The sequence below is a fragment of the Pan troglodytes genome, chromosome 10 (genome assembly GCF_028858775.2).
Source record: "Pan troglodytes isolate AG18354 chromosome 10, NHGRI_mPanTro3-v2.0_pri, whole genome shotgun sequence".
NCBI lineage: Eukaryota > Metazoa > Chordata > Mammalia > Primates > Hominidae > Pan > Pan troglodytes.
In genome coordinates this window covers 122,770,017-122,796,741 of record NC_072408.2, presented here as the reverse complement: position 1 = coordinate 122,796,741, position 26,725 = coordinate 122,770,017, and the positions used below count along the sequence as shown (strand labels likewise).

At 39.1% G+C, this 26,725-nt stretch overlaps 1 protein-coding gene across 4 annotated transcripts in view; it reads left to right on the top strand.

The window, feature by feature from the left end:
* The window catches only part of MED13L (mediator complex subunit 13L), a 319,642-nt gene that overhangs the window by 278,093 nt on the left and 14,824 nt on the right, over positions 1 to 26,725 (top strand). For 2 of the 4 annotated variants that reach the window (XM_054664662.2, XM_054664664.2), the window contains exons 15-25: positions 2,880 to 3,097; positions 3,426 to 3,631; positions 8,157 to 9,094; positions 12,826 to 13,005; positions 13,617 to 13,840; positions 15,730 to 15,922; positions 16,562 to 16,985; positions 17,499 to 17,718; positions 19,167 to 19,355; positions 24,379 to 24,602; positions 24,804 to 24,946. In XM_054664662.2, the coding sequence (XP_054520637.1) occupies positions 2,880 to 3,097; positions 3,426 to 3,631; positions 8,157 to 9,094; positions 12,826 to 13,005; positions 13,617 to 13,840; positions 15,730 to 15,922; positions 16,562 to 16,985; positions 17,499 to 17,718; positions 19,167 to 19,355; positions 24,379 to 24,602; positions 24,804 to 24,946 (3,159 nt within the window). Of the gene's footprint in view, positions 1 to 2,876; positions 3,098 to 3,425; positions 3,632 to 8,156; positions 9,095 to 12,825; positions 13,006 to 13,616; positions 13,841 to 15,729; positions 15,923 to 16,561; positions 16,986 to 17,498; positions 17,719 to 19,166; positions 19,356 to 24,378; positions 24,603 to 24,803; positions 24,947 to 26,725 lie in introns of all 4 variants that reach the window. The other 2 variants (XM_003313951.7, XM_054664663.2) reach the window with 1 other exon arrangement.

The following is a 26,725-nucleotide window of genomic DNA, read 5'->3' as shown; positions in this document are numbered from 1 at the left end:
TTTGCTGGATGTTTAGATGTTTGCAGCAAAGTGTTCACTTCTGAGCATACATTATCTCAATATGCACAAAAAATATGAAGTAGATATTTTTCCCATTTTACGGATTAGGAAATTGAAGTGAGACAGACTGAGTCTTCCTTAAGAATATCTGATACTAACAATGATAAAGACCACTTTATAAAGTGACTCTCTTGGAGGTAGAATTTCATCCCTGCTTTTTTGTGTGTTCTCTGTTTACCTTTGCTAAAATTAACAGGGTGGCTGAGGCTTTGAAAACTGAGATATATGCGTGCGTTCAGGAAGATCAAAGAAGTCAGCTAACACTAAGTGCCTTTATTATGTTTCTTACAGGAAATGTAAAAACAAATTTAATAGAACTATTTTTTTTTTTTTTTGCAAAATCTTGTGTCATAGGATACTTATAAGAAAGGCTATGTTTAAGCTCATCCTTTTAACTTAAAGAGAATTTATACAATTTCTGTACTTCACAAAGAGCTACACTGGCTATTAAGATTTATGGCAATGTGACTTTGAAGATTTTATGAAGCAGAATTATGTTTTAAAATATAACTCAAATTATATTACAGTTTTGTAGTAGCTGTTCTTCGGCTTGAGAGGAGGAATAGGGACTAAAGGTTAAAGGTGATGGATTTATTTCAAGCGTAGATGAACTTTTTTTTTTTTTTTTTTGAGACAGAGTCTTTCTCTTTCACCGAGGCTGGATTGCAGTGGCAAGATCTCGGCTTACTGCAATCTCTGCCACCTCAGTTGAAGAGACTCTTGTGCCTCAGCCTCCTGCCAGCATGCCTGGCTAATTTTTGTATTTATTTAATAGAGACAGGATTTCACCATATTGCCCAGACTGGTCTCGAACTCCTGACCTCAAATGATCTGCCTGCCTTGGCCTCCTAAAGTGCTGGGATTATAGGTGTGAGCCATCCCACCCGGCCTCCAGTGTAGACTAACTTTATATTAAAGATCTTGGCTCTGTTTTAAAGAAAACTTACTGATCTGGTTCCTGCTACATTTTAAGTCCTGTTTTTCCACCTCAGAGTGTATCGGTTATGTAGCCTCTCAAATAGTTTTCTGCCAGTTTCTTGTTTGGCTTGGCTCATGTTTCTACTTCTATAAATTTTTAAGGTGCCTTGAAGATCAACTTGGGATTTTTAGTTTTTTCTTCTTCTTTTTTTTAGAAGCAGCAGGTACTTTTTTGTATAATGAAATCAGATATAGATTCCTATTATAGAAAATAAGTAGCAGTGGAGCATCGCTAACGGAAATGAATGTTGGAATTAACAACCTTGCTGATTGGCCTCTCCCTCTCCTTATTTTACAAATAACTCCACAGGCCAAGAGAGGCTAAATGATTTAGGATTATACAGTTGTTTCACTTAGAAACACGGTAAAGATTATGTAATCCAGAAGTTCTCACCTTTTCTTCTGCCTCCATATGCTGAGGTGTTTGAAAGCTTTCCTCTCCCCTCACAAACAAAGCAAAGCAAGTAGGCCCGTTGAGAGTCATCCATCTAGCCCTGCCTTCCCTGTTAGATGAAGGAACCAAGGCCCCAAGGGGGGAAGTGACCTGACCACAGCAGAACTATGTCCCCAGCACCTGGACTGGGTAGCCGTGAGCACAGCACAGTACAGTTGCTCAGTGTTAATTTCTGATTCGGAGCTAGGAGTCAGATCTTAGTGATTCAGTGGTTATTATTGGTCTGTTTAAATCTTGAAGTTGTTGGAAAGAGCAATAGGATAGGAAACTGGGACATTAAATCACTGATTTAAAAACCTGTGGCTCCAAACTTAAAAAATTTGCTGCATAGGCCACCCCCTAGTGGCCAAATTTTACAACTACAACTTTTCAATAGGTCTACTTTTTAAGAATCAGTGCCTTAATGAACTACTGTAGTGATAATTTTTTACTACAGGTGTATTAAAGGAAATTTTTTTTTTTAAAGAAGGAGTTCAGAATCGCTGTTCTAAGTATTTCTTAAAAGAAACCTTGAAGTTTCATTTTAATATCTGTCTGGAAAAAATATGGAACTGTTTCCCCAAAAGAGCAGCTGTGAGTTTCCCCAAAAGAGCAGCTGTAAGTGTAGTGGATTTGTCAAACTAGCTGAGTAATCCTCTTATATATAAACCACAACTCTGGCTCCAAACAATTTTTATTTTTTGTAATATTTTATACATACTTTGAAAGCAGGGATAGAACTTTAGTAGTGGTAACTATCTAATTGCTTCCACTTTCTGTTTAATTCCTCTCCTTAGACTTTTCAGGGAATCAGTTGTTGGAAGAAACATACAAGTTATGTAGACTTTGTTTACTTAATTAATGTGAAGCCAGACCATAAAGCATCAAGAAGTTAGTGATAAAGACCAAGAAAAGTCCAGGCACAGTGGCTCACACCTGCCATCCCAGCGCTTGGGGAGTACGAGGCAGGCGGGCCACTCGAGCCCAGGAGTTCGAGACCAGCCTGAGCAACATGGTGAAACCCTGTTTCTACCAAAAATACAAAAATTAGCCGGGCATGGTGGCACGTGCCTATAGTCCCAGCTACTTGGGAGGCTGAGGCACAAGAATTGCTTGAACGAGGGAGGCAGAGGTTACAGTGAGTCAAGATCAGGCCACTGCACTCCAGCCTGGTTGATACAGTGATACTTTGTCTCACGAAACAAAACAAAACAAGACCCAGAAAAAGATAATTCTCTGCTGATGGCCTTCTTCTTAGTCACTTCCATTATTAATATTCTTTTGTGAACTGATGTGATCATTTAATTAGCACTATTTTTGATGCCAAAGAGTGCGCCTGGCTATAAGCTAGGACTTTTTAGAAGCCCTTCCTATTAAACAAATTTTTTTTATTTCTTATTTTTAGCAGTTGCAGACTTGCAAAGGATGTTTCCCACTCCACCATCTTTGGAACAGCATCCTGCATTTTCTCCTGTGATGAATTATAAAGATGGGATCAGCTCAGAGACAGTGACAGCATTAGGCATGATGGAGAGCCCTATGGTCAGTATGGTTTCAACACAACTCACAGAATTCAAAATGGAAGTGGAAGATGGATTAGGAAGTCCCAAGCCCGAGGAAATTAAGGTAGTTGTCAATATATTAACATTTCCAGGGCAGAGCAGTTTCCAAGTGGATTCACATACATCTGCTTTAAAATGGTATTGTCTGTGTGCCATATATACATAAGTTCCTAAGAATCCTTTTAATTAGAACATGAGGCACACCAGCGGGCATATTAAATAGTGTCTTTTGATTGATTTAACATTTCTGCATTAGCATTTTCTAATGATCATAGGAGAGAAATACTGAAATACGATCATTTTGGTTGCTGTTTTTATGATAGCACTATGCCACTGTGGTGTGTTCTACAGAGTTTACCAATATTAACACTGACCCCACTTTGTTGTCACAGGACTTTTCATATGTGCACAAAGTTCCATCCTTTCAACCTTTTGTGGGATCCTCCATGTTTGCTCCACTGAAGATGTTGCCGAGCCATTGTTTGCTACCTCTGAAGATACCTGATGCCTGTCTGTTTCGGCCTTCATGGGCAATTCCTCCTAAAATTGAACAACTGCCCATGCCCCCTGCAGCCACTTTCATTAGAGATGGCTACAAGTATGTATAGGGATTGTGTCATTTACTTGCCATATTTGATGCAATTTTTATCTTAACTAAATGTTTGTTAAAAATGATGACAAGGTCCGGGCGCGGTGGCTCATGCCTGTAATCCCAGCACTTTGGGAGGCGGAGGCGGGCGGATCACTTGAGGTCAGGAGTTTGAGACCAGCCTGGCCAACATGGTGAAACCCCGTCTCTACTAAAAATACAAAAAATTAGCTGGGCTTGGTGGCAGGAGTCTGTAATCCTAGCTACTCGGGAGGCTGAGGCAGGAGAATCGCTTGAACCCGGGAGGTGGAGGTTGCAGTGAGCCAAGCTCGCGCCACTGCCCTCCAGCCTGGGCGACAGAGTGAGACTCTGTCTCAGAAAGAAAAAAAAAAAAGAAAAAATGATGACAAGTAGCATATCATTTGAAACTTTCCTTTATTGGTCGTTCATGTTTTTGTGCAAATTATTTTGTGCTGGAAAATGTGCATTATTTTCTAAATGAAATTTTGTACGCAGACAGTCCCTGACTTACAGTGGATTTACTCAGGAGTTTTTGACTTTTTGATGATGTAAAAGTAATACACGTTCAGGACATGCTGTACTTCGAGAACCCATACAACCGTTCTGTTTTTTACTTTCAGTACAGTATTTGATAAATTACACGAGATAGTCAGCACTTTATTGTAAAACAGGCTTTGAGTTAGATGATTTCCCCAATGGTAGGCCAATGTAAGTGTTCTGAATATGTTGAAGATAGGCTAGGGCCGGGTGCGGTGGCTCAAACCGTAATCCCAACACTTTTGGGAGGCCGAGGTGGATGGATTGCTTGAGCTCAGGAGTTTGAGACCAGCCTGGGCAAATGGCGAAACCCTGTCTCTACAAAAAATACAAAAATTTAGTTGGGCATGATGGTGTGTGTCTGTGACCCAGCTGCTTGGGAGGCTGAGGCAGGAGAATCACTTGAACTCACGAGGCGGAGGTTGCAGTGAGCCAAGATTGCACTACTGCACTCCAGCCTGGTCGACAGAGCGAGACCCTGTCACAAAAACAAACAGATAGGCTAAACAATGATGGAATCAGTTTTCCCTGTGATGAATAATTTCTTAATAAATAAAGTGATTTGAATGATAGAAAAGGCCACAAATTCAGATTTCTGCTGTGGTCAGGTAAGCAATATATAGATGAAATGCACAGGGTAAATGCAAAAGAATTGGTACTACTGATGCTCAGCACCATTGTGCTGAGCTTAAGGAACGAATAAAACAAATTTGTGGTCCAGCCTCAGCCTCTGGGCTGCAAGTTTGTGACCTTCTGTAAAATCATCCTGATGAAGTTAATTTTAATGTTGTAACAAGACTTCCTGCTTGTGTATATAAAGTCAGTGTCAGAAAGAAAAACGGTGACAGAAAAGTACAGAGGAATCCTAGACTTAGGAAGCTACACTTGCAGTATTAATAAGACTGAAATTTCTGCCTTGCAAACATTATATGCATGACCTTAAATGACCATTTTACCTGGGTCTTCCCTTTAAAATGGAGTAATCCTGCTCTGCCTCCCACACAGGACTTCCACAATGCTTCAACGACTAATGACTGTAGAAGTACCGTGGAAATAACAATGCACCAGCAGTATAAAGAGTGTGCTGAAAAGCACCCTGAGCGCCTGGCTGGTGTGCTGCTGCTGTGCTCCGATTGTACTCTAGCTTACTCAGCTAGATCCTGGCACAACACACCTAGAACACCTTGGCGCATAAGGGGTTAGCTTAGCACATACAGTTGCCAATAAATGACATAGCAGTTTTAAGAACCCATTCAGCAGTTTAATCTCTTTCATACATACAGGTTTCCCCAAAAAGGTCACATGCAAGCTTTTGCTGTATAATCGTTTAAATCATTTAGGTCATTATTTAGATCTATTACATCTTTCATTTGCCATCCCAAAGATTCTTTGTATTCTTAACTGGCTCTATTATACAACTTTATGTGATGAAGGTTTTGTTTTTGTTTTTGTTTTTTGGGGGGGTTTTTTGGAGACAGGGTCTCGCTCTGTCACCTGGGCTGGAGTACAGTGGCACAATCACAGCTCACTGCAGCCTTGACCTCCTGGGCTCAAGTGATCCTCCCACATCAGCCTCCTGAGTAGCTGGGACTACAGGCACGTGCCACCACACCCAGCTAATTTTTATGAAATTTTGTTGTAGAGTTTGTGTCTCCCTGTGTTGCCGACACTGGTCCTGAACTCCTGGGTTCAAGTGTTTCTCCTGCCTCGGCCTCCTAAAGTGTTGGGATTATAGGCATGAGCTACTGCACCTGGCATGAAGGTGATTCCTGTCTGCACTGTCCACTATGGCAGTCATCAGCTTCCTGCTGCAGGTGTTGACTACTTGAAATGTGGCTAGTGAGACCAAGACTGAATTGTTTTATGTTAATTAATTTAAATTTAGGACATGGGGACTGGTGGCTACCTTATTGGACAGTATGTTTTGTTTCCAGAGTATGTGTAATCCTGCTGTGGTCTCTGCTCGCCATCACCCTGGACTCCTGCTTTGTCACATGCAATACCCCTGCAATCATTTGCTTCATGTCTGCCATACTTGCTTATGAGCCACCTTTTGTTTCTCTTTTTCACTTTCGACTATCCAGCTTCTAGCGTAGGGTTGCTACTCAGTTCATTTTTATTAAATGGGAAAAATCAGATTACAAGATAAACCATTCTTACTACCCAGGGAGCAATTTAATTCTTTAGGTTTTCAGTTAGTACTCATAGTTCCTTTTCTGATCTGAACTGCGTAATAATTTTAGGGTTTTGTTGAACAGGAGAATTTGAAAGGAGTCCAATTAGAGTAAAGATCGTTATTACACACTTAACTATTTTGGTCTCTAAGAGAGCAGTGATTGCCAATCAAGTTTTCTGGGTCATTTTTTTTTTTAATCTGTACTCAAAGATACCACTGTGCCTCAGATTTAATATTTCTTTACAGTGCCTGATTTGGACTTTTAGGCTGGTAGTTTAGGCATAGCTAATTAAAAATCACAAGAAAATTATTTGAAGAGACATTTCTTTATGATGTGCTTCTTTCACATTATAAGTAACTGAATATGTAGTTTATTGGAGGAGCATTAGTTTAAGTACAGTATTAATATATATAAAAGAATATTAAAAAATTTTTAAAATATTCTTTTGATACCTTCTAAGTAGGAAGAATGGACTCATATGCTAATATACATATACATCTAAGAAAGTACAGTTGTCCCTTGGTATCCTTGGGGGATTGATTCCAGGACCCCCTCGGATACCAAAATCTGAAGATGCTCAAGTACCCTATAATAAAATGGCAGAGTATTTCCTTGTAATTTACACAAATCCCTCTGTATTCCTTAAGTCATCTCTGGATTACTTGTAATGCCTAATACAATGTAAATGCTATATAAATGTTGTACTTTACTGTTTTGATTTGTATTTTTTAACTGTTGTTTTTTTTTTTTAATTGTTGTATTTTTATTTTGATTTTCCATCTGTATATGGCTGAATCCACAGATGTGGAACCTGTGGCTATAGAGGGCCAACTGTATATCAAGAAAATGTTTTATGATAATGAAACAGCAGAACCTTGCAGACAGTGTTTTCTGCCTAGCTGTTCCAAAAAGAAGTCAGTGCTTATGAGAAAGTAGATAACATAGCCCAGTCAGTCTTGGGCAACTAAAATAATTACACTATATGCAATGCATACCATATTGAAAAGTGAAAAATGAAGTGCTTACCACCCCACAGAAAGCTGCTGGAAGCTGGAAACTCTGATACAGTATGTGTACTTCTGTGCAACCACCTAATTAATACTGAGGCCTCTTAGCCGCATATGTAATATTTCTATCAGTTGTAGTATAGTACTGGTAAACGGGCTACCTAAAATATAATTCCCTCATGGTCACTCATTACTATAAAAATGTAAGCCTAGATAGGGCTGCATTTTGAAAATTAGAAAAATGTTAAATTTTCATGTGTATTTGATTATAACTACTTTGATATGATATATAGATTATAGCCTCAGAGAACAAGTACACTGGCAGACTTTCAATTTCAAAAAAAAAAAATGACAAAAATGTAATTGCAAATTAGATGGAAATTTCATCCTATGGTCCTCTAGCTAATTTAGTGTCTGCACTTATGGTTGAAGTTCCATTTAGTAGTTACAACTTTTCAAATTACATTGACCAAACCCAGTACCATGTTTTCTTATAAAAATAGTAAAAGTTCCTTCAAGAGGTTAGGATGAGGATGCTTATATGTGGAATAAGTAGAAGGAAAGTGCTGTGTTGAATTATTCTTCATACCTTACTTTCTTCTTCTCTACACACTGCACTGACCTTTGTATCTTTTTTTTTTTTTTAAGAGAAAATTAAATATACCAGTGTATCCCAGTGATAGCAGAAACAAATGATAAGAAATACACAGTACATGGCTGGGGTGATCGTGTGTCTAGTTCAGCATCTGTGACATGCTGCCCTTCCTCACTTGGTGCCTTCTCTTTTTGTAGTAACGTGCCTAGTGTTGGGAGCCTAGCAGATCCAGACTATCTGAACACACCACAGATGAACACACCCGTGACGCTGAACAGCGCTGCCCCAGCCAGCAATAGTGGGGCAGGAGTCCTACCATCTCCAGCAACCCCTCGCTTCTCTGTCCCCACACCACGAACCCCCAGGACCCCAAGAACTCCCAGAGGTGGGGGCACTGCCAGTGGTCAAGGGTCTGTTAAGTATGATAGCACCGATCAAGGATCACCAGCCTCCACCCCCTCTACTACACGGCCCCTCAACTCTGTGGAGCCCGCCACCATGCAGCCAATTCCCGAAGCCCACAGCCTCTATGTTACCCTGATTCTCTCCGATTCCGTGATGAATATCTTTAAAGACAGAAACTTTGACAGCTGTTGCATCTGTGCCTGCAACATGAACATCAAAGGGGCTGATGTCGGGCTTTACATCCCCGATTCTTCCAATGAGGACCAGTACCGCTGTACCTGTGGGTTTAGTGCGATTATGAACCGCAAACTTGGCTACAATTCAGGACTCTTCCTTGAAGATGAGTTGGATATTTTTGGGAAGAATTCTGATATTGGTCAGGCTGCAGAGAGGCGCTTAATGATGTGTCAGTCCACCTTCCTTCCTCAGGTGGAAGGAACCAAAAAACCCCAGGAGCCACCCATAAGCCTTCTCCTCCTCCTCCAGAATCAACACACACAACCTTTTGCTTCACTGAATTTCCTGGACTACATTTCCTCTAACAATCGCCAAACTCTTCCCTGTGTAAGCTGGAGTTATGACCGGGTGCAAGCAGATAATAACGATTACTGGACGGAATGCTTTAATGCGTTGGAGCAGGGGCGGCAGTATGTGGATAACCCCACTGGTGGAAAAGTGGACGAAGCTCTGGTGAGAAGTGCCACTGTGCACTCTTGGCCTCACAGCAATGGTAGGTGTCCCAGAACACAAATTTACTTTGAGGAGTATCTTGGTATGATCATAACTTAAAAGCTTTCTTTACTGTATTTGACAAAAAATTTTAATTTCATGTCTTTAGGGGGAAAAAAAAGAACCTAAAATGAGAGCTGTATTGATTTTATCCTAAACTTAAGGACTGGGAGAATGTTTTATATTGAAATGCCTTTGGAGAAGAGTAATTGTTTTCTGAAATTTTCCTCTTGTAACTCATAAGTAAGCAGTCTATGTTGGGAACCTGTGACCGCTGAGTATCAGAGTCGTCAGGAGCTTACAGACTGATAATTTGCACACTCTTGCATGCTTAAATCCACCATTCTTCCAGATCAAGTTTCCAAGGAACCTCTTCCATGAAGCCTTCTAGCCATTTCCAGAGTCTCTTCTCCCTTCTCTGTTTCCCCCCTTTGTTGTATCACTTATAACAAAATCACATTTTACTTTGCATTGTGGTTACTGGGGCATATAACTGGTTGTATTATTAAAAGCTCCAGTGAAGTTGGGCTGTAAGAGTGCCAAGCAACTTGCTGTTTCCTTTTCTTATTCATTCACTGCCTAAACTGCAATGCATCATGGGGGATAAAATGGTTACTGAAAGAAACAAGGCACTTACCCTCATGGACTTTCTAATCTATTCTGGAAGTGGACATCAATTAAATAATTACACAAGTACGCATATTATTACAACCCATTTTATAAGTGATAAAAGCATGGGATAGACGGGGCACTCTAGGCTGAAGGTCAGAGAAGACTTCGTTGTAGAAGTAGTAACATTTGCTCAGAGATCTCAATGATGAGTACACATTAACTGAGGAAGGAGAATGGGGAGCGAGGCATGTGTCCCAGACAGGAGGTGCTGCAAGTGGGAAGGCCCTTGGTTGTATGGAGCTTGGGGCCTTTAGAAACTGATGCGAGGTTAGAAGCATGCAGGGGCTAGATTACAGTGACTCTTTAGAGGCATGCTAGGGGTTGGGTCTTCCTGCAAAAAGCAATACAAAGTCATTGAAAGGTTTTAAGAAGAAGCACTGATGTCAGATTTGTGTAGTTAAAAAGGAAAAATAACAATGTGCACTGGCTATAATTCTGGGTATGGATTGGAAAGTGGCAGGAATGGATTTGGGGAGACAAGGAGGTTAGTGAGGAAGACCTAGTAAGAAACAATAGCTTGCCTTAGTGTCCTTGTGAAGAAGGTGGAGAAGAAATATTATTGCAGGACTCAATAGTGAGTTGAGTTTTGGGGATAAGGGAAAGAGAGATGTTGAGGAGTCCCAGATTTGTTACTTGTATACCTGGATAGTCAGTGGTGTTCAAAGATAAGACTATATCTGGAGAGAAAGTTTATAAATTGAGTTGTGGAAGTTTGGAAGTTTTAAAGATCCCTTTTGATATATCCAGGTAGAGGTATCAAGTAGACTCTTGGGCCTTTTGCTCAGGGGAGAGGGAGTGGTTGGCATATAGGTGATAACTTCAGTTAAGGGGGCACAGATGAGCTCATTGAGGAGGAGGAGAAAAGTATAGACGAGAAGAGGACCTGATAGAGCTTAGCTACATTCTGATGGGTATAGGTGAGGCAGAGAAGCGTGAGCCTATCAAGCAGAGAAGGAAGAACCATAGAGGGGGCTTTTGGAAGCCAGGGGTAGCCAGTGTTTCAAGAAAGAGGAAGTGATCGACAGGCATTAAAATGCAAGTGAAGATTTTAAGATAAGGATTAAACATGTCTTCTGACCATGGTGAGAGCTGTTTCTGTAGAGTGATGGGAGCAGAGGCCAGCCTGGAAGGGTTGTGTGAATGATGTGCGAACCCGGCTTCTGAACAACTCTCAGTCTTGCAGGGAAGAAAGTTATATAAGCTTCTTAAATACAGTTTGAAATCTGAAGTAATTAAAAGTATGTCCAGAGGTCAGTAGAGTATGGGGAGTGATGGGTATTTTCTGACTAGGCCATTCAAGGAAGCTTTCATGGAGGTAGAGATGACTAAGAAAGCATTAAAGGGTTATGCTCATTTGTATAACTGCTTAGGTTCAAGCACAGTGCCTTATACTTAAGCAGACCCTTAATCAGTTGCTACTGAATGAATTTATGAAGTGAAGACAATGCAGCCTTTCCCCTAAAGAAATGTGGATGATCAGCTTGGGTGAGTCCTTTTACTAGATAGGCCTTCGGACAGAAAAGCAGTCTGTGTGCATGAATCAGTGGTGTCGTCTTTCAGGATGAAAAATAAGACATTTTATTGCAGGGGAGGTCTGGGTTTCAAATTTTAAGATGCCTAAAAGTACCAGATAATGTAAATGAATGTGATGGGAGACATTTGCAAAAGGCAATGCCTTAAGCTGTCTTTTCAAAACTCACTTTCTATTTTGCAGGCACAGGAATAGGGTTCATAAGAAACATGCTTGCTTTTAGTTTCCTCAAATCTGTGGTTCTCTTGGTCTGTGATTTCCTGCTTTTGATAGAGCCATTAATACAAGAAGTATTCACTGTTGTTCTTTACTATATGTAAAAAGAAGCACTGGCTGAAGATAAAAGGCAATGAAAACTGCATCAGACTCAGGACAGACAGCAGGGAAGGGGCCATGAGGTGCCTGAAAGGGACAGCTGCTCCTCAGCTCCAGCAAGTGGTGGTTATGCAGGAATATGGGTCTCCCAGTTCAAGGGAAGCTGGCAATCTAGATTGGTGTGTGAAATTTCCTGGAGTGATTTGTTCCAAAGTTTAACAAAATATTCTATGGACCACCACTTTGCAACCTGTGTTTTACTGATTTAGGGACACATTTGAAAATGTCTTAAGAATCCTTAATCATCCTGTGTTTCAAATTTAGTTGGCAGATAAATCTTAGATTTCTTTCCATGCCCCTTCCCTAATCAGCTAGAAGGGTAAGAGGGAGGCAAAGTCTTCAGGAATCCAGCTGTGCAGATTCACACCACATCACCTCCAGCATAATTAGCTCTTTCTGCAGACCTTTTTAAGAATCTGATTTGCATGATGAACCCTCCATCCTGAGAAAAAAATACGTATGTCCAAGCGTGCTTGCACAGTTTTGCGTGGAGTTCAGACAACTTTCAAATTTTAGGTTAAAAATCCCTCCCCAGGGCGACTGCTGGGACTAAAGTCATCTGCATTTAGAAGGCAGTGAATCCCATCCGTGCCTGCAGCGGGCTTCGGTCCTTGAGGGCTTCAGCTGTGTTTCCCTGTGCCTCTGGCTGCACTGAAGATTGGCTTTCTCTTCATGCATTCTGTATTTTGTGAAAATATTTTTACAATTAGGAGCATTTAAAAAGTTTTTAAAAGCTTTTATTTAAGTTCCATTTTTTCCTACTCATCATATAAACAAAACATTGATATTTGCAAATAAAAGTAATAATTAAGAAACTTTTGCAGCTGTCTTATGAAAATCCTTGGAAACAGATTTCCATGGTTTTAAAAAGTCGCACCTATCCATTTTTCCACTTTTAAACAATTCTTCCATTAAACTTTTTTATATAGAGTAATCCATTTCCCCTTTTATTATTGTTGATACTAAATTATCAAGTATTTTCTCTAATTTAGTAGAAGAATATCTTTCCTCCTGACTCCTAAGTCAAATATTTTAGAATCTACTACAGCTAATAACGTCATTGTTCTGAATATAACTGAGGCTCGAGGTGATGGTGAGGAAGAGGAGGGTGCTAGCCCCCTTATCTTCTCTGTTTCTTCTCACTTCTCTTCCAGTGCTGGACATCAGCATGCTCTCCTCCCAGGATGTGGTTCGTATGCTGTTGTCCCTGCAGCCCTTTCTCCAAGATGCCATCCAAAAGAAGCGCACGGGCAGGACCTGGGAGAACATCCAGCATGTGCAGGGACCACTCACTTGGCAGCAGTTCCATAAAATGGCAGGACGGGGAACCTACGGTAGGGTCTTTGTCCTGTTTAAAATTTCTTCTGACTTCAGTGCTGTTCAGTGAAGAGCAGCGTTAGTTACTGTCAAGTCCTTGCGTCACTAACAAAATAGGGGAGTCTTTTTCTTTGACCGTTTAGTTTTATAATCTCTTTGTTTTCCTAAAGTTACTTTTGGAGTCAAGTTTCCTACCACCCTTGGCATAATCCAGGTCAGTGAGGAAGCTAATCCCTAAAAAGTGCATTTTTTAGATTCTCCTCATCTTCCCAATCCTCACTGCATTTTCATCTGGATGGACTTCTGGGCCAGTTCTGTCTACTTCATCATAGTCAGGATCATAATGCTTATCTTGAAGGAAATGATGTAGTGCTGCTTGGAAAGTTAATTTTAACTTGTTCTAGTCTGCCCTCTGATCTTACTGAACCTTTATAAACAAATTCTGAATTAAGAGTCCTCATCAGTGACCATTTAATTAGATGATTTCAAAAATACTTTTAAGAATGTCTTGTGAACATGGAGTGACATTTCAGATGCCAGAATTAAGACCAGTGCACCGGGAATTTCAAAATTGTAAGGTTGTGGGAAAATCTCTCCAGTACCTTTCTACACTACAATGTCATTTTAGGTTCGGAAGAATCTCCTGAGCCGTTGCCCATCCCCACTCTGCTGGTAGGCTATGACAAGGATTTCCTCACCATCTCGCCATTCTCCTTGCCGTTTTGGGAGAGGCTCTTGTTGGACCCATATGGGGGCCACCGTGATGTTGCCTATATTGTGGTGTGTCCAGAAAATGAGGCCTTGCTCGAAGGAGCCAAAACTTTCTTCAGGGACTTGAGTGCTGTATACGAGGTGAGGAAGTTACTGTGAAAATTGCTTTTTATGACTTGGATCCTCTGATTGTTTATAGTGATGACTAAATTTCAAGACAAATGTCTTGAAAGTAAATCTCAAAGAAAATTTGCAAACAGGTGGATGAAGAAGAGAATTGAATTGGCCAATTTTTCTGGAAGCAAATTGCTTTCCCATCTTTGCTTTATATTTGTTAGATTTAGAAAACGTTCCCCTCCCATTCTTACCACACATCTTAAAATCCCATCAGTTCTCTCTTCTCCATTTATGTGCTAAAAGTTGAAGAATATTGCTCACCAGGGGAAAGTGTGGCTATGTAGAAGATGAGCTTTACCAAAAGAGCACATCTACTCTTTGTGTTTATTTATTGGATGGATTGAGGGATAGGGTGAGTAGGTGAGAGTTCCTGACAACAGTGTAAAAATGTGTCTTTTGAAAATTTCTGAATTGAAACATAAGTTTAATGAATCATGTCCCTGTTGTGTTTTAACATGACATCTTAATACTGAAACTTTGATACTGATTAAAAATATAATTCCTAATAATAATGTAAAAACCAGGCAGATAATTTTACATCTTTAGTATATGAATTCCTGTTGCTTTAAAAAAAATAGAATCATGTCTGTCTTTGAAGAATAAGTGCCACATTTCTTATGCGAAAGTATATATGCACTAAGTTCTTTGTATCTGATACATCTAATGTCTTTGTATTCAGCAAAATGAAATTAATGTCTGTAAAATAGTACTATGATAGGCATGTAAACATTATGAAAGTGGTTTTTAAATAAGATTCCAAGCTGAATTGCAAAATATTCCAAAACAGGACATTCATGATCTGTAAATGTATGAGTAGGCACGGAATAGTAAATTTACGTTGTTGCTACAAAGAAATGAGGAGATGCTAACATGATGTAATGACATCAATTAAGTCACTGCCTTGGATACATTCATTTCTGAACAGTGTCTGGTCAGGGGATATATAATACTATTAAATCATAATTAACAGAAAATTTGTGTAAGCAGTTTTAAAGCCCAGCCATTCCCTTGAATGGAATCTTCAACATAAGTTACAAAATGTAAAAAGCACTGCCAGATCTTTTTAAGAGGGTACAGACAGACACTCTTTTAAATTTTTCTTAATGACTTCACTAGGGTTGCTTATTCGGCAGTAATTGATACCTCCTTAGGAAGAGTATACACTAGAGGATTTTGTCGGGGCTTAGTAAGCCTTCACTTCATCTACTCTAGTAAGGGATAATAATACGGGCTCTCCTGCTGGTGAACAGGTAGTTTACTTTTTGCAGGTTTATTATATTCCCTGCCATAAGCACCCATTTAGCGTCATGGAGATTAATAGCAGAATCTCCTTGTCCTATTTACTTTATAAAAAAAAAAGGTGATCAGCATACTCACTGCTTCAGTGGCCCCTGCGATTGGTGATCTCCAAATGTCTGTAACAGAACAGATGGCCCATAAAATTTTAATGTTATCTTATGGGAAAATATTATGAGTAGGGATTACTTAGGAGATTTTAGTGGACATATGTCTCAGTTAGCAACAGTAGGCAGGAATCTGCTAATTCTTTGTCCGTTAGCAATCAGGTAGTGTTCAGCAGCCTCCTCTTGTACAGGAGGAATTGGCTTGAGTGAAGAAACATTTTTTTTTTAGAGAGCCTAGTCCAAGTTTTAGAGAGACAGATAGCAATTTAAGGGTACATTACAATTACCTGAAAGGACCAACTTGTAATGTTGGTTTGATTGCATGTGATAACCCTAAAAGAAAAAGGAAAATGCTTCCATATGTATGTTAAAGAATCTCCCTTGCTAACCATTGGTACTGAATGAAGGAATGGCTCCTGTTTCAACTAATGATCTTGTCTATGATATCAGATGTGTAGGCTTGGGCAGCACAAGCCCATCTGCAAAGTGCTACGTGATGGGATCATGCGCGTGGGAAAAACCGTGGCACAGAAGCTGACAGATGAGCTTGTGAGTGAGTGGTTTAACCAGCCTTGGAGCGGCGAGGAGAATGACAATCATTCCAGACTCAAACTTTATGCGCAAGTTTGCCGCCATCACCTAGGTAAATGGGAATTTATTTGGCAAAGTAGAATTGGAGAAGTAAAATAGCAAATCCGTCCCATCCCTCCTTTTATAGATGCAACATTATATTTCTTTTGTCTCAAGTAATGCTGTATTTGTTAAGGTCCAGTTTGGTGTTCTGGGCAGTTTAATGCTAATTTCTATATGGACATATATTTTTTAAAAACTATTCAAAGTTGCCTAATCATGTCTAATTACTCCACATTTTGAAAACTTAGCAGCATGACTTGGTATTAGCTGCTTAGTTTTAACCCATATTCTGAAGAGAATCTTAGAAGCTTGTAAACCTAGGAGCATAATGTCCCATGATGACTGTGGAATATATAGCTTCTCATTTTTTAGGGCAGGCACATGGAATCAGTCTGAAAGGAGACTATCACAAGTGATTGATTTTCTCTTTTCAAACAAGCCTCTACTGTAGAATTTATAAGTTGCTCCATGTGCATCTCCATGTTTGCAGAATACATAAGCATGACTGTGGAGATAGTATTTTGGGTATTGTAATCAGAGTATTGCAGTCTGAAAGCATAATGTTTTTACAAGTGACCATTCTAGATTCTGGTTCAGTCCGACACTGCAGAGTATCACTAAAGTCACCTCTTTGCATGTATTCTTTCAGCACCTTATTTAGCCACTCTGCAGCTTGATAGCAGCCTATTGATACCACCTAAATACCAGACCCCACCAGCAGCAGCACAGGGACAAGCTACGCCAGGGAATGCTGGGCCCTTAGCTCCAAATGGATCAGCAGCTCCCCCAGCTGGCAGTGCATTTAATCCCACCTCGAATAGTAGTTCTACAAATCCTGCAGCAAGTAGTTCTGCATCTGGTTCCTCTGTGCCACCGGTCTCATCGTCTGCCTCTGCTCCTGGTATTAGCCAGATAAGCACTACCTCTTCTTCAGGATTCAGTGGTAGTGTTGGAGGGCAGAACCCCAGCACTGGGGGCATTTCTGCGGATAGAACGCAAGGGAACATAGGCTGTGGCGGAGACACTGACCCTGGGCAGAGCTCTTCTCAGCCCTCACAGGATGGACAAGAGAGGTATGTTATTCACTAATTGAGATGAGTGGCTTCAGCTCAGACCCTTTCTCTCTTCTTCTTCTGCACCTTTTCTCCCTTGACCTCATGATTCTGTGAATCCTATGAAGTGCTCTATTTCTCTTCTCAAAAGAAAGGGGCAATGGTCGATCTAAAGCTGCAGTGTTAAAAATTTGAGACTTCTTATAAATTATTATGAATTATAAACTTTATTATTAAACGTACTTACTATCAACTTAATTAGTAACAACTTTGTACAACATAACCACAGAAAAGAAAGGGGAGTTGAAAAAGATACCTCCCATTTTAGAGGAGTACATTGCCATTTTCCATCTGCCCTCGATGCTCTCTGGCTTGGTTTGCCTGTATTTTGGTAAGGTGATAAATGTTACTCTTACATTTAATCTGTAAACATTCTTTAGGGAGCCTGTGTGCTCTAGAATTGAGCCCTTTTGTTTTTCATGTTCGTGTAATTTATATTTATTTTGTGCATCTCACAAGTGACTCTCTCTCCAGTGTTACAGAAAGGGAGAGAATAGGAATTCCCACGGAGCCTGACTCTGCAGACAGCCATGCCCACCCTCCAGCTGTTGTCATTTACATGGTGGACCCGTTCACGTATGCTGCAGAGGAGGACTCCACTTCTGGGAACTTTTGGCTGTTGAGCTTGATGCGCTGCTACACAGAAATGCTGGATAATTTACCTGAGCATATGAGAAATTCTTTCATTCTCCAGGTTACTGTTTGCAAGTTTATTATTTACTTTTGATGTTGTTATTTTTGTTGTTATGAAAATAAATACAGGCCTATGATTTTTCTTAAAAAATGGAAGTACAGGTTAATTATCCCCTAACCAAAATACTAGGAACCAGAGTGTTTTGGATTTCCGATTTTGGAATATTTGCATATATATAATGGGAGACCTTTGCAGTGGGCCCAAGTCTAAACATAAAATTTATTTATGTTTCATATACACCTTACACACATAACCTGAAGGTAATTTTATACAATATTTTTAGTCATGTTGTGCTTTATACAAAGTTTTGATTAAATTTTGACTGCAATACATCACATGAGGTCTGATAACGGAATTTTCCACTTGTGGCGTTTTATTGGCATTCCAAAAGTTTTGGGTTTTGGTGCATTTTGGATTTCAGATTTTTTGATTAGGGATATTCAACCTGTACATGAAAGTATAAAAGAAAAATAGTCATAATTCCGTCTTTTACATTCAACCACCATAACCATTTTGGTGTATTTCTAGCTTGTTTCTCTATTTTTGTTTACACAGTTGAGATCATACTTTTAATATAACTTATTTTCTACCTAATGTTATTCATTAACACATTTTCATATTATTTAAATTCTTACAAGCAACATTTTTAATGACTGCGTATTTTCCATAGTCATTCCTATATCTCCACTTCTTTACTGTTATAAATAAAGCCATAGGACACGTTTATGTATAATCTTATTTTTCACATTTCAGGTCATTTTTAACATGGATTCTTAGATGCTGACAAATATTGCCAAATTCCATTCCAAAAGAGGTTACACTTATTTCCTTTCATCAGTGAATGAGTATGCTTATTTTCACAGCACCTTTGACAGCTTTATAGTGTAATGATTTTTTAAAAAATTCTATATAGATGAAAAACAATGCTTCGGATGTTTGGGTTTCGTTTTAATGTCACTTTAAATGAAGCTATCTTGTAAAATTAAAAGATTGAAATTAAAGTTATCAGAGTACATTGCTGATAGTTTTCCATTGTTTTGAAGTCTGTATCCTAAATGATTAGGTAATAATTCCAAAAAATGCCATACACACTGTGTAATTATAAAAAGGAGAAATATAATAAAATTTTGGGGCCATGGTAATACCTGTAATAAATTGAGATCTTACCTCTAAAATGGGAACATGGTAGTTTCTAAGTGACAGTATAACTTGACCAACATAATCGTACATCTTTCGAAATTGCTGGTGATAGAGAATTTTATGTCAGCGGAAGGAATTAGGATTTAATTATATTATGTGTGGCACAGATACATTTTAAGGCTGAGGTTACCTCTCCCCATTGTGGTAAGGAATTCATGCCGTTTCCTTTTTCAGCTTGCTTGTTAGTGTGTTAGATCTCAGTTTCTAGGTTTTTGGTTTTTGGTTTTTTTTTGTATTTGTGTCTTTAGATTGTGCCTTGCCAGTACATGCTGCAGACAATGAAGGATGAGCAAGTTTTCTACATTCAATACTTGAAGTCCATGGCATTTTCAGTGTACTGCCAGTGCAGGCGACCACTGCCTACACAGATCCACATTAAATCCCTCACGGGATTTGGGCCTGCAGCCAGCATTGAGATGACCCTCAAGAACCCTGAGGTAGGTATTGGCAGGACAGAAACTTAGAAAATTTATACGAAAATGCAAGCTAGAAGAGGTATTTTATCTAACCCAGAGATTGGCTGGTTGCTTAGTTGGTCTTCTACGTTGATATAAGAGTTGCTAGGCTGGATGTGTTGGCTCACACCTGTAGTCTTAGCACTTTCGGAGGCTGAGGTGGGAGGATTGCTTAAGCCTAGGAGTTTGAGACCACCCTGGGCAACATAGCAAGACCCCATCTCTACAAATTTTCTTTTAAAAATTATCCAGGTGTGATGCGTGCCGGTAGTCCTGGCTGTTTGGGAGGCTGAGGTGGAAGGATCACTTGAGCCCAGGAGTTTGAGATGGCAGTGAGCTGTGATCACATAACCACTTCCGCCTGGAGAGCAAGACCCTGTCTCAGGGGGGAATAAAAACAAGTTGGCAGGTTTCTTTAACTCTTAGGTTTAAATAGAGGAGCTACTTCTCTGAACTTTAAAAAATTTTTGAGAAGAGAGGCAAGCAAATTCTTACTGTTTTTTGTATGTAGGACTTTAGGCAATAATAAATGCATCCCTTTTAGTTTTTAATGTTTGAATTTCCTAAATTTATTTTCTTTATTTTTCTAAGCTAATCTGTGTCTTAGATCAGAAATCCTTTGCGTTTTCCAGCTCTGATCTGTATCCTGGGACAACAGTTGTAGTTGTGTTTACTCTGCAGGGGTCCCTCGTTTTGTGATGCACATACTTAGAGGAAGTTGATTTCTCCTTTCCTTGCCTCAGTGCTTCCGTATATAAATGAATGCATTTTCACTCCATCTTTTAAAACCTACTTCCTACAGATATGTGTGGATCTCAAAGGGAATTTTACAACACTAAAGCTAAACATGTTTTAAACAAAAGTTTTACACTTCCTTTGTTTTTCTAATCACGATAGGTATAAAAAGCAATGTTCAGAATTTTCAAAGCCTTCAAAAATCAGTTCCCACAATTTTATTGCATGAAAAGTATCCCATTAGTAAAAGCCAGCAAACACCTCTTTACCATAAGAGAGCTCCTTAAAACACCAATTGCTATTTTTAGTTGGTAATGTTGTTCTGAACAACTCTATGAAATGCTTGCACTTTTATAAGTAAAATGCTTGGGAGTGAAAAATGATGCAAGTAGTTAACACTGTGTGTGTTGTAACTTGGTGCAGGTCAGCTTAGTCCCAAGGGAGGAAAGCTGCTCAGCCAATGACCTACATTCACTCCAGTGTTATATAAAATTTCTATTTTAGGCAGTTTTAGTTTAGTTTATTCTTTGAGTTTGAATTTTTCACTTCTATGAGCAATTCATCTGTTTTCTCTGTTAAATTTTTCTAGAATTTCAAAAATAAATGTCTCTACTTGTTTTTTATTTTGTTTCCAGAAATTATGAATTATTGCCTTTCTAAAGGTTATTATGCTCAGGCAGAACACCATCAGGAGCTCATAAGATAAAGTGAGGTTTAGATTAAAATAAATGGCAAAAAGACTTCGAGTAATATCGTTTTTCTCCATTTTGCTTGGAACAGGAAGAGAGAAGTAAATGATTTTACTTTATTATAAACAAAAGAACCAAATGTTATAAATATTTGCTGAAGTTTATACATTTTAATCTGCATTAAGGTAATGGTTAGTTGGTCAATGCTGCCTCTGCCTCAGTCTGCAGCGAGAACATTGTGTTTTCATTTGGTAAATACAGTTGAGCATCTACGGTGTGCCAGGTGCTGTATTAGGTGCTAAGGATGCAGGAGTGAACAAAACAGGCCCCTGCCTCCATGCAATTCTCATTCTCTGGGTGGCACAGTTTTATGCAAGTTATCACATGTGAAAGAATTTATAGTTTTTATTATGCAAGTTTTCAAATAAATCCAATTGCTGTTATCTTTTGTTTTTCATGGAATATCTCGCATCTCAGAACACAGTTTGGGAATCATATTTTATTTAGTGTTTTCAGATGCTATCTATTATATCTAAGATATTTCACATTTAGCCTTTCGTTTTATAAAAAACTCCAGGCAACCTCAGCTGGACTTTTCTTGCTTTAATAACAGCTTTATTGAGATACAATTCACATATCACGAAATTCTTTTTAAAAATTTTACAGTTCAGGCCGGGCGCGGTGGCTCATGCCTATAATCCCAACACTTTGGGAGGCCGAGGCTGGCGGGTCACCTGAGGTCAGGAGTTCGAGACCAGCTTGGCCAGCATGGCAAAATCCCGTCTCCACTAAAAATAAAAAAATTAGCCAGGCGTGGTGGCGGATGCCTATAATCCCAGCTACTTGGGAAGCTGAGGCGGGAGAATTGCTTGAATCCATGAGGTGGAGGTTGCAGTGAGCCAAGATCACGCCACTGCACTCCAGTCTCGGCGACAGAGTGAGACTCTGTCTCCAAAAAAAAAAAAAAAAAAAAGAAAGAAAAAAAATTGTACAGTTCAGTGGTTTTTAGTATTTCCACACAGTTGTACAGTCTTCACTACTATCTAATTTTAGAACATTTTCATCAACCCTCAAAGAAACACAATATTCATTAGCACACACTACTCATTCCCCACTCCAGTCCCTGGCAACCACTGGTCTACTTGCTGTCTCTATGGAGCTGCCTGTTCTGGACATTTCTTATAGATGGAATCACACAATATATGATTTTTTTTTCTTTTTTAGACAGGGTCTAATTATATTGCTCACGCTGGTCTTGAACTCCTGGCCTCAAGCAGTCCTCCCCCCAAGCAGTCCTCCCCCCAATTTTTTTATTTTTATTTTTGAGGCAAGGTCTCGCTCTGTCACCCAGGGTGGTGTGCAGTGGCAAGATCACGGTTACTTGCAGCTTCGACCTCCCTGGGCTTAAGTGATCCTCCTGCCTGAGCCACTGGATTAGCTGGGACTACAGGCATGTGCCACCATGCCTCGCTAAATTTTTGTAATTTTTTGATAGGGGTTTTGCTATGTTGCCCAGGCTGGTCTTGAGCTCCTTGGCTCAAGCATTCTGCCTGACTCAGCCTCCCAAAGTGCTGGGATTACAGGCGTGAACCACCTCGCCTGTCCATATGCGATCTTTTATGTCTGGCTTCTTCCAGTTAGCATAATGATTTTGAGGTTCATCCATGTCATAACATGTACCAGTACTTCATTTCTTTTCCTGGCTAAATAATACTTCATCGTATGGCTGTACCACATTTTGTTTATCCATTCATTAGTTGATGGACATTTAGGTTGTTTCCACTTTTTGGCACTTGTGAATAATGCTGCTATGAATATGTACAAGGTTTTTGTGTGGACATAATATTTCTTTGTCTGGATAAATACCTAAGAGTGCAGTTTCTGGTCATGTGGAGAGTGAATTGATGAGTGTTAGATTAGCTTTGCAACTTTGAGCAAGTCATTGAATATTTCTCAGCCTGAGTTTTGAATCCCTATGATGAATGAATGAGTTGGGTTATATTATTTTCAAAGTCTCTTTTAGCTTTAAAATTGTGTCGTTCTGTTACTGCCATGCCTAATGCTGTGTAGTTCAGGGGTCAGCAACTATGGATTTGGGCTGAATCTGGCCTGCAGCCTGTACTTGAATGACCAGCTAGGTAAGAATGAGTATTACTTTTGTGTTTTTGAGACAGGGCCTTACTCTGTCGCCCAGGCTGAAGTGCAGTGGCATGAACCTGGGTCACTGCAGCCTCGACCTTCCAGGCTCAGGCAGTCAGCCTCCCAAGTAGCTGGGACTACAGGCATGCACCATCATGCCTGGCTAATTTTATTTTATTTTTTGTAGAGAGGGAGTCTCACTGTGTTGGCCAGGCTGGTCTTGAACTCCTGGGCTCCAGTGATCCTCCCACTTCAGCCTCCCAAAGTGTTGGGATTACAGGCATGAGCCAACACACTTAGCCAGTGAGTACATTTTTACAAAAAGGAGAATGTGTGACAGCCATAAAAATCTAAACTTAATTCTCTGGTTTTCTTTTTTATAGAAGTTAGCTGACCCCTGTTGTAGTTTATTAAATAGTAAGATGTGTATTATGATGGCTGTAAAAAATATGACAATTAAAACATTTTCACAGTTAATCTAAAATATTTATATTTGGTAACAACTGTTGATTTGATTTTTAAAATTACATACACAGACACACATATTAAACTATATATGTACTCAAAAGTACTCAATCATAAGTGTACTGCTGAATGAATTTTCAGTAATTAAAAAAATATCATTTAACAAGTGCAAGAAGCAAATACATAACTGGTATCCAGAGCCCCTCTTGTGGCCTTTCCAATCCCTTAAAGATAGTCACTATTCTGACTTCTGACAGGGTAGTTTTGCCTGTCTTTGACCTTGATATAAATTGAATCATCTACTTTGTATTCTTTCACATTCGGCTTCTTTTATTCATTGTTGAGATTCATCTGTTTTGTTGCTTATAGTTTTTTCATTCTCATTGCTGTTTAATATTCTGATTCTGTTAACTATATCACAATTTATTATCTCTTTCACTGTTGATGAGTATTTAGATAACTTTCTGTTTGGAGCTATTGTGATTAATACTATTGTGAATATTCTTATACCTGTTTTTTGGTAAACATATATGTGCATTTTGTTGGTTCAAAGGGAGTATATGTTTGTTCAGCTTAAGCAGCAATGTATAAAAATTCTTGTTGCTCCATATTCTTACCAATATTTTCTCTTTTTTTATTTTCGACATTCTGGTGGTTGTGTAGCATTATCTCATTGTAGTTTCAATTTCCCACTTGCCTAACAACTAATGAAGTTGGGCCAATGCAGTTTCTAAAATAGTAATTTCTTTTAATAAGGAAATACTGGCTTGATTGAGTTTCCCAGCTTACATGATTTAAACAATCATTTTGTTATGTGTCCTCAGTACTATTTATGTGTCTCTAGTACTGGAGAGAGAGAGAGAGAAACGATTTATTACCATTACTCCCTGTGGGTCCCCTCAGTGTCGTTCTGGATTTTGTTGTAATCATTAAGTTGTATGGCTTTGTACTGATACTGATTTTGGTTTTGATTTCAGCGGCCCAGCCCAATCCAGCTTTACTCCCCTCCCTTTATATTGGCCCCAATCAAAGACAAGCAGACAGAGCTGGGAGAGACGTTTGGTGAGGCGAGCCAGAAATACAATGTGCTCTTCGTGGGCTATTGTCTGTCTCACGACCAGCGCTGGCTTTTGGCTTCCTGCACTGACCTCCATGGGGAATTATTAGAGACCTGCGTTGTAAATATTGCTTTACCAAACAGGTGAGAAGACTTGATGTTTATGGTGCATGTAAATTAATGCTGTACTGTTCCTCAAATATGAATATTTCCAGTTTTCTATGTAAATGAAGTGGGTACAGCATGGATAGGTTCTTTGGAATTTCTAGTGTTTGTCTTATAAGTGATAAATAACTCTGATTTATCTAGGGACCCCTTCCCCTTCCCCATTTCTTTCTTTGTTAGGTCACGGAGGAGTAAAGTATCTGCACGTAAAATTGGACTACAGAAGTTATGGGAGTGGTGCGTAGGGATTGTCCAAATGACATCTCTACCCTGGAGAGTTGTAATCGGGCGACTTGGGCGTCTTGGCCATGGGGAGCTTAAAGGTGAGAAATTTTTGAAGACGTATTTGCAGAAAACAGAGGAAAAGGGCTCAGCTGATGTCATTAACTGAGCTAAGGGAGAAAATGTTTAAATTTTTAAGAATTAAACAGATTCTATTTTATGATTCTTTTATATGTACAGGATAAACCAGTTTTAAACTCTTCTTTGGCAACAAAATAAATATCCAAATAAAATCTTAAATTTTGAGCCCCAATATATAAAACAAAAAGAGGGTTTTATTAATATAAAAATGATAGTAAATTCACATTTCGAACATTTATTTATATATTGAATCAGGGAGAAGAACTAGTCAGTTTTAAGACAAAAATTTTATATCAGTGATTATAGGTGACAGTTGAAGTCATATAAAAACAGCCTTCAATTTGTTTGGTGGTTGATGATGAGTTTTGTGTTGCTTTAGTTTTTTTGGTGGCACAACAGCAAAGAAATCCTGTTTCATGAGGACAAGTAGTTGCCAGTAGAAGCAGTCTTTATTCACATTGCCACTGTCTGATGTTCTTGAGCCTGGAAGCTTACAAGAGCAGATTTTTGAAGTTCAGTCCCCAGCTACCACTGCTTATATTCTTTGTCATAAATTTAACAGTCAGGAAGCACTTTAACTGTAACACAACACACCTGACCACCAGCAGCTGCCTTGCCTGGTGCTGAGCCCAGCTCATTTACTATCCCAATGTAGCTACTTGTACAGTTTTATGTGAGTAGTATGAATTAGCCTAGATTATTTTTAAAGCCTTATTAAGTAATGACACATTTGTAAGAAGTTCAATATATGCATTCAGATGGGAGAAGTTTTTTCCCTAAGATCTGCACAAAAAAAAGACTTAATGTCACAAATTAGCTTGGTGGCTTCCTGGGTGCAAATACATTAGAGCAGAGTCAGCAAAGTTTCTTTGTAAATGGCCAGATAGTAAATATTTTCAGCTTTGCAGGCCAGATGGTTGCTGTTGTGACTATTCAGTTCTGCCGTTGTAACATCAAAGCGGCTCTAGACAAGTGTGGATGGCTGTGTTTTAATAAAACTTTATTTACAAAAACAAATGGGAGGCAGGATTTGGCCTGTGGATCATAGTTTGCTGGTCCCTGCATTAGACCATGTACTTTTTTTTTTTATAGGAAATTCACGTCAGGTATTTGTAGAATCCCTAAACAAAAATCACTGGTACAGATATAACTTGCACTGTAGGAATGCCTAAGTGTACCTCGCTTCCTACAATGCAGGTTAAATCTGGTATCAAATTTTCAGGGTTTAACAGCAGTTTATATAAATATTACATCATATGTATTAAGTAAATGTTTTCTTTGGCATTTACAAATTTTTTTAAGTAATAAGTTGTACTGTAGACTAATAGACCCTTTTCATTTTTTAAAGGAATATCATAATGAATCTTGTATCAAGAGCCTGGAGGTCTAATACATTAGGGGATTCATCATTTTATTTCTGTCAGAATTTTCTATCTTCCTCCCCAGTCTGCTTTTTTAGTCAATCTTATTTCTTAAAGGCTTTGAGCTATTCTTAACCCTTGGGGAAAGTTAGACTATAATAGGAAAGAAGAGGGAGGATAAAAATATAGAGTAATAGTCTAGTCACTTGGTATTTTGGAAAATTATTAAGGCCATCTCCTTCCTTTGTATGATTTTTGTAAGGGCACATTCTTCTTCCTTATCTCTTAGTGGAGAGGAATGTGTGACTGGAGGAGCCCATCAAAAGATTGAAAGAAAATGTATGTTCAGGAATAAAAACACGGGAAGAACCTAGTGTA